This window comes from Brachycentrus maculatus, unplaced genomic scaffold, assembly GCF_059751285.1.
Source record: "Brachycentrus maculatus isolate JH-2025_06_01 unplaced genomic scaffold, ASM5975128v1 h1tg000196l, whole genome shotgun sequence".
NCBI lineage: Eukaryota > Metazoa > Arthropoda > Insecta > Trichoptera > Brachycentridae > Brachycentrus > Brachycentrus maculatus.
The window spans coordinates 242,362-250,974 of NW_028280947.1; the positions used below are offsets into that span (position 1 = coordinate 242,362).

General features: G+C 31.0%; 1 protein-coding gene across 1 annotated transcript; it reads right to left on the bottom strand.

Moving 5' to 3' along the window:
• Window positions 1-2,028: 2,028 nt before the first annotated feature.
• On the bottom strand, window positions 2,029-5,759 carry CAHbeta (carbonic anhydrase beta). The gene is made up of 5 exons (XM_088263188.1): window positions 5,545-5,759; window positions 5,167-5,251; window positions 4,444-4,631; window positions 3,382-3,570; window positions 2,029-2,688 (listed from the first exon to the last, which is right to left on the bottom strand). Exons 1-5 carry the CDS (start codon window positions 5,635-5,637, stop codon window positions 2,479-2,481), a joined length of 765 nt encoding a protein of 254 aa, XP_088119314.1. The 5' UTR covers window positions 5,638-5,759; the 3' UTR covers window positions 2,029-2,478.
• Between the last annotated feature and the right edge of the window lie 2,854 nt (window positions 5,760-8,613).

An 8,613-nucleotide genomic window follows, 5' to 3' on the forward strand; every position in this document is an offset into this window, starting at 1 on the left:
TAAAAAGTAAGTAATTTGTGCCAAAAATACATTCCTTAATTTAGATCACAGAGAATAAAATTTAATTTCACTTTGTGAGAAGTCTCTATAGCATTACATTCATCAAAAAAAATTGGCACGTTCCACATTAATTTAATGTACTAATATTAACACCAATATAGAAATCACATGGCTAGTTCTCTGCCAGAATATTATGCTTATACGTTGTGATTATTCACATATTTATATAGTATATTTTTGGTATGATTCAAAGTGCCTATGTCAGATTTTAAATGATTTTTAAAAAGTCATGCACAAACTTTACTTCAGAAACTCCATAAGGAACTTTAGGAAGGTTTGCAATATTTTTTCTCATTTGTAATAAAGAAACATAGTTTAACCTTTAACCGCCACAATCATTTATACATAACCATATAAACACATGTGACATATCGCTCACTCCTTTCAAGAACGTCATAAATCAAAAATCGTAAATTTTCAGCTGTACATGTTTTCGGAATGCCCAGAAAATGTACTATATCTCAGCAAAAGAGGCATATTTTAAACTTAATATTTACCCGCTACAGGGCAGAAAGTGTTGATTTTGCATTTTGAAGAAAAGGTATTGTTTAATTATTTTTTTAAATATACTAAATATTTTTCAAATGGAGAAAAAATCTTCAGATTTTACCTAAAAAGATCTGTTGCACAGTAAAAAGTCCAATAAGTGGTTTGATATTTATTTTTAATACATTGTGTTATATTTTTAAACATTAAAAACGTTCTCCTGAAAAATCAAGTTTTTTGATTTATGACATTCTTGAAAGGAGTGAGCGATATCTGTGCTCATAACGCCAATCATACAAAATTTCCATATGACTTTCCTAATTATTTTACCAGCCAAAGCTAATCATTTTGGGAAATATCAATATTGAAACATGCAGGGTGTATTACAAGAGATGAACAACATATTATACACCTGACTGACTGAATTTTGCTTGAAAATTCTTGGCTTCAGGGACACCACCTACCTAGCAGTTAAAATATGAAATACATATCATATTATTTTTTTCAATTTGTTTACATAAAAGTTTAAATGATTCTTCAAAGCTTTATACATAGTAAGAATATGAATAAAATTCAAATTTAACAAAAATCGGTTCACAATGTATATAAAGTAATGTAAAAAAGAATAAAAGTACATATTTATTTAATCAAAGTTTGTAATAATAAAATTATCTACTAATTATTGTAGATTATAATAGTATACTTAAGTAAAGATTGTATACTTATTTAACAAAGCACTTTTCATATCACAAATATGTGAACAAATGAACAATTCTTATTTATACACTAATTATAAATAATTCAACAAGGGTAAAAAAAATTAAAGGAGATAAAGCTTATTATTAAAACATGTAAAGCTTTTGGAGTGTAAATAGTACCTATTCTATTTATCTAAAGAAAACATACTATGCTATTTTAAAATACACACTAAAACTTGTGAAAGGCACATTTTATGTGAAAAAAATATTTCTAATTATGTCTTGTAATGTAATAGTGTAGATATGAATACGCATAAGTCGATTTTGCTTGTGGTTTCCGAACCGAGGTTGACAACATTGAGTTTACTTAACGACTCATGAGCAAAAATAATGTTAATAATATAAATAAAAGAATAATTGAACATATAAATATTTTTAAGGCATTGTCAAATCGAATCCTGAGCTGAGTAACTACACGTATCGTACACACATATGTTTAAGTGCATTGGCCAAGCCAGCCACAAACATACTCTCCAAATATAATATATTCGAGTGTGTATGAGGGGGCTCGAGAATGATTCTTAAATACTTGCAATATGTCTGATACTATGTCTGATATTCAAATGTAATACACACCTATGTCTGATACTTAAATGTAACTTACAGTTTACACCAGCTAAGTTCCATCTGACAGTAACTATCAGACATTTTAGAAAAAATTCTTAAACATGTGGAATACAGCTTAAGCTTAGCGACCGATTACCTGAGAATTTCATTAAAAATATTTTTTTTCTTCTTAACAATAAGGGCAAGAGAAAGAGGAATGAGTGTACAGGTTTTTCTGTACTGGATTTATATAAAATGTATATGAAAATTGGTGGTAGGATTATTATGTAGGTATATATATTGTAAATGGAATAACTATAAAACAAGGACTAGAAAAGGAGAAAATAATCACTTTTAACTAATTAAAAAATAAAAACAAGTAATAATAAAAAATACATATTGAGAGCTTAATATTGGAATATTTTAGGGAAGTATTGGATCACATAGTGACACATACATAGATATACCTATATTATAATGAAAAAAAACAAAGGTTCAATTTAGACTGTGTTTGAATCCTAGGTATATGAAGGTATATCAACAAAATGTTTGCTTAACTAAAACAAATCTAAAAATAAAAAGGATTGTATGCTTTACAATATAAAATGACAGTTTGAAATGTTTTGGTTTACGAGTAATACCTCCGCACTTCAGATAAGAGAGTTTCAAACGTATGTTCATCTATGATAACAAACTTTTTGGCTCTTCTACTAAAGTAGTATATATCTCCTGTATAAATGTCAAACCACAGAGCGTGAATGTGAAGATTGTGGGCCTCTAATCTCTTTTTGAGGAATCCATACGATGCTATATTCTGAAGCTGTTGAAGCGTATTTACCTGGAAACAATTAGAACAGAAAGGTGATAAACTCAGGTTAAACTCAGGTTTTCCACTGTAACTGATGGTTATGGTTGATGGATTTATAAAAAACACATTGACAGGTTTTTTTTATTAACCAGTAGCTAGTTTATTCCGAGCGTGACTCGGGCAAGGAGTTTGTATTGCATTGATGAGTCCGAGTGCTGCTCGGGCAAATCGTATTCCAACTCGGGCATTGATTTGCCCGAGCCAAATATATTTATATATCTGTTTTTATTGACTAACCCGAGCAGTGTTCGGGTAGTCCTGTTTTGAGCTGTTTGGTGATGATTTCCTGCACCGACGAATCTTCTCGCCAAAATTTGACTGTTAAGTGGTTGATACCAGGCAATTTTTCCAGACAGAAGAAAGTAAGTAAGATCACTGAATAGATATATCATGGTTAAGTTAAGGAGAATGCAAAAACTGAGCCATAATTAAAACTGGTTACTTGCGAAAAAAGGGCATTCAAGTAGTTCTTAAAACTTAAGTAATAATTTTCAATCAAATATACGATTACATGAAGATTGTGATATGTTATTTTATTCTGTTTTTTTCAGGTTTTGGTTTCATAGAGATTATTTGTGGGGTTCTTTTATACCACAACACATAACTGAGAATCTATTTCTTCATCATTTATAAAAATCAATAAAATAAAATAAAATAACTGACCTGAGATAATTTGTCCTCAATGGCAAACTTATCTTCTGGATCAATATAGGCAACAAACTTTCTCATGTTGGTTTCCGCCGTAAACACAATGGGTTTTTTAAAATCCCCATTCATTTTCAGAAACTTGTCCAAACTTGAATGTGCATGAGTGCAAAGCCATGATTTCAATGGAGACAATCTTCTGTTTTCCTGTTTTAAAAGTAAAACTTTAGAATTTGTGAATGTAGATGCAAGAAAGTCATAAAATTCAATATTTGAAACGCTAAATTTGTAATTTTCCATTTTATAACTTACAAAATACATACTACATACATACATTACAATAACTTGATTATAATGTCCACTGTTGTTAATGTAAACAGCTTCTTCCTCGAGGCTAATTAATACTAAAAACTACCTACATAATAAAAAAATCAAATATTTAATATTCAATATTATTAATAATAATTAAATAATCAATTATTTCTAAATATTTATTTAAACAAAGCTAAATTTATAATACCGATAAGTCTCGAGGAAGGAGTGCTTTGCGTCAAAACCGTTTCACACCATAATTAAGTTATAATAAGATATATAGTGATTTTAAAACAATGTTTTTTTGTAAGTTATTAAACAAAATTAATTAATGCATTTAGATTTTCATTGTTACTGTAACTTATAAGTAAATAACATTGGTTATATGAACAAACATTTTTTGGGGTTCTTTTCTTCTTCTGATCCTTATCTACACCCATGGTACATAGGGAACTTCTAGACTGTGGAGGCAGATTTTTGGGTCAACCCGGTTAAACGTATAGTTGGTGTTGTATACATATATTTAGATCAATTGAAACTGTTACCAACTGCTACTTTTTATAATATTTTAGTCTTTTTGATTTTAGATGATAATAATAATAATAGCAGTTCTCGTCAGAACTTCGGGACGCGGATCTGACTTGGGAGGATGCAAGGGAGCTGGCAGCCGACAGAAAAGCCTGGAGACAGTTTGTGGACTCCATTTGCTCCACCTAGGGAGCGGATATGGTTATTATTTATTATTATAATAACAATAGAAGTGTTTACCGTAGAAGATTCTTCTTTGTCTTTCAAAGTGTATAATAAGTTCATAGCCTTACAGTCTGTATGACCACAAACTATAATATGTCGAATATCGTTTACTATGCATCCTAGTTCTAACGCAGCGGGTTCACAACTCGTCTGTTCATCTACAAAATGCTGAGAGTGTGGAATCAGGTTTCCGGCATTACGAACTGCAAAGAGAAAAATGAAGCGTGTACCGAAAGAATTGTTTTTATTGTATGTTATTAAATGAAAACATTTAACTAAACATATTATTTTCAAAGTATTCAAATATTTGGGCCGAAAGTTTTAATATACAGTTGAACTTCCAAATAATAATTATTTCATACTTTCCACAGATATACACTTTGTAAAAGTTGTGAAGATTTCGTGCATTTATTCAGCAATTATTATTTTAATTATGTTTAAAATATTCAACATAAGAAAATTTAGAGGACAAACAAAGCTTTAATTAATGAAATTTATCAGACGTTCATTGAAAGTTTAATTAAGCAAAATAAAGTTATTTTTATACTTTAATCCCATTACTTATTTCTTTAGTGAGTATTATACAATTTATCGGATAAATATTTTTTATCTAGTTCCATTTATTCTACATGCTTATAAAATCATACTTTGAAAATCTTGTCCATATATTTTAAACAATAAAAAGTCGCCTAAATAATTTATTTTCTTTTTTTAATTTTTTTATTACATAGTTCTTACCTACAAACATATCCCCGACACAAGTTTCCGTGAATCTGGTCGGAATCATTCTACTGTCCATGCAAGTGAAGAATACGGCTTTAGGCTGAAATAAGAAAGCATTATTATTGTTATCAGAAAATTATCAATCTGACATTCATAAAAAATAGTAAATAAAGTAAAACATTATGACCATGAAGTTTTGCTTCCAGCGAACTTCTGCAATATCAGAATGGCAAGAAGGCACTTAGGATCAAAGTCGATTAGAAAAGAAAATCATACAATTGAAAATATTTTTCTGCATACTGTCTTTATTTTATCAACCGCATCTATCTTCACACGTATCGAAAAAATAAACGTCATTGAGCGAAATAAATGTCAAATTGCAATGCAACTCACCTGGGGATTATCCTTTACTTTTTGAAATTGTTTTACCATAACATCTCTGTCTAGATATCGATATCGCATAATTCCTCTCAGAATTCTGTCCATTTTTGCGTGTATTTAAAAAACACATCGTGATAAAGAGCTTAGCATGCCCATTGGACCCGACTTTACCATGCCGAGGTTTATGATTTGTGACGTACTTGTCGCACGACGTATCGCGATATTTCGTCATTATAATATTGTGTACATACGGGAATGTTTGCCTTTGAAAGATAAAAATATAATAAGTTGATTGGCTGCCTATATAAATTTGTTTATTTTAAATGGACGGTTTCTTTTGTCTGTATGTTATTTGAGGCCAAAGATTATGAATATTTTTGGGCAGATTGCATATATTTAATAATAAATTGTTGATAGGCTCCTTTCAATGTTATAAAAGTAATAAAAATACATACTAACTATTGAGCCTTTTCCACACAATTTATGACGAATCCCGATCGTTAGTAAAAAGGGAAAAAAACTATATAAGTACCAACAGTATTTGTTTTTAGATTTCAAAAAAATAAATGTTATTTTTCAATCAATAAATATTATTTTAAATATCCACGACCCCATAACATCCATTTTTGTAAATTTTGACACAGAAGTAAGGCGTTATGTATCATTATCAAGCCCATTTTTTTATTTATGTAACTGCGAGAACTATATATTTTTTTTAAAATCTGAATTTTAAGTTTATTTACAATATATTAAGCCTGTTATTAATACATGTATGAATTAACGCTACATTGTTTAAATGTTTTACTAAAGAGAATATTACACTTAAGGTGCTTGCCCGCTACCCGGAATTTTACCGTCCGGCAGTCCGGGTTTGAAAAACGAAAGCGACTATGACAGTTTAGCGTGATCGAATTTACGCGCAACGTGTTCACGCACCGATCCGAAGAAATATGGACAAAAGCACAAGCCAATCATCGTTTTTAAATGCTAATTGACGTGCCGGACAGTAAAATTCCGTATAGTGGACAATCGCCCTTACTGGTTAAAATTACTTAAGTTTGTATCAGTAAGGTTATGCACATGTGAGTGCTCTAGCCATTGCTTTCTTCTTTTTCTACACACTATTCCTCTACTCTCACACTGAGCTTCTTCACTTATGTCATCTGTATTCTTTCAAATATATCCCACACCTATATCCAACAATATGGAGTGCAAGACTGATCTCCTTACCATCATAATATTTTAAAGTATCAAGTCAACGCTGTTGACTGACACAGTGTATTTTTGTACCATATGGCCTAAGTATCATGTTTTTGCCTGTCTCCGTGGTGTAATGGTTAACATGTTTAGCTACAGTGCTGGAGGTTCCGGGTTCGATTCCCAGAGGGAGGTGAAAATACATATTATTGATTTGACACTAATTTTTATTTATTTAATATTACCTTGGACTGGTCCCTGAAGCGCAGGAGCGATCACCTTGCCTTCATGTAAGTAGCAAACAAGATAACACTGTGTTAATACGATGCAGTGCCCTATGCACCATTGAGTGCAGACAAGGGTTGGAAGAAGAAAATATCTAATAATCTGGACTGTAAGACTGATTACCTTACCTTCATAATATATATCGCTCACTCCATTCAACAATGTCATTTCAAAAAATTTGATTTTTCAGGAAATTATTTTTAAATATCAAGCCACTTATTGAACTTTTTACTATGCAACATATTTTTTTTAAGTTTACCTATGTTTTAACATGAATGTTTTTTCTCCATTAAAAAAAAAATTGTTTATTTAAAAAAATAATTAAACAATACCTTTTCTTAAAAATGCAAAAACAACACTTTCTGCCCTGTAGCGGGTAAATATTAAGTTAAAAATATGCCGCTTTTGCTGGGATATAGTACATTTTCTGGGCATTCCGAAAACATGCACAACTGAAAATTGGCAATTTTTGTGATGTGGTGTGACATTGTTGAAAGGAGTGAGCGATATATCAAAATTAAGGATCGTGTTTAATTAATGTCTTTATGTACCATACGGCCTAAGTACACTGATCATGGACAACAGTCAGAAAGGTGTTTGCATTAAGCAACAGATGGCCATATTTCCTTGTTTACATAGTTTATCCTAATCGTACCTTTTTGACACGTTTGTGATGGGGAATTTTACAGCAAATTTCGTCAGCAGCCCCTGCTTTTTACCTATACTTTGTATAAAATATGTTTAGGCAGCTTCCGACAACAATATTTTAAGTTACAAACCTTTCAAGTGTATCCTTTAATATTTATGGGGGAATCTGACAAATAAAACTCAGTAATTTTTCATAGATTTTAATATTAATAAATTAATATTAACTTCAATAGACAGAAGTCAGGTAAAAACACGTATTTTTATAAAATACAAAACAAAAAATATCTATTTAGTTACAGCGGTAACAACCAAAACAAATCACAACTCAGTTTCACAACGATAATTGGTAAGATTACGATTTAACGCAATCACCTACCTATAAATATTGTTTAAAAATAAATAATAATTTATTGAGGGGGGAGATCGCAAAAATTAAAACTAATTACAACAGATTACAGACACAAAATGAAAAAGAACTTAAAAAACCAAATATTCATGTAACAGCATAAGGGTGAAGATTGATCGCAGCATTTCGTCGTAACGTAACATGTAACGATGCGAGCATTCAGGCAGTCAGTACAGCGAGCCGAGCTGCTCGCCGCTTGTTTCGAACGCTCCATCCGAAGTAGGATGCAATTTTAGGTCAGTACCAGGGTTGCCAATCTGTGGGAAATTCCCCAAACTGCGGGGAATATTTTTTTCTTCATCTGGAGTAAGCTTTAATTTATTGAAATCACAGAATCAAGAATCACGTCTTCTTCGTCCGACATTTTAACTACGAATGCAAAGATTCATACAGATTTTGGGTTATTGATTCTATACAAATTTAATACATATTTCTAGACTGTAATTCAGATTTTTTAGTGTGACATATGGCAGCACTGAGCACAAGGCCACAAATAAGCACTGATCGCGGTCAGTCAGCTATGCCGTAACGTCATAACATAACAT

What these genes read in the sequence shown, in the direction of transcription:
- CAHbeta (XM_088263188.1), bottom strand. Translation starts at nt 5,637, where the DNA reads ATGGACAGAATTCTGAGAGGAATTATGCGATATCGATATCTAGACAGA. An exon ending in AAGTAAAGGATAATCCCCAG is followed by an intron (nt 5,252 to 5,544) that starts GTGAGTTGCATT and finishes TTCTTATTTCAG; the next exon opens with CCTAAAGCCGTATTCTTCAC. An exon ending in TGTCGGGGATATGTTTGTAG is followed by an intron (nt 4,632 to 5,166) that starts GTAAGAACTATG and finishes TTCTCTTTGCAG; the next exon opens with TTCGTAATGCCGGAAACCTG.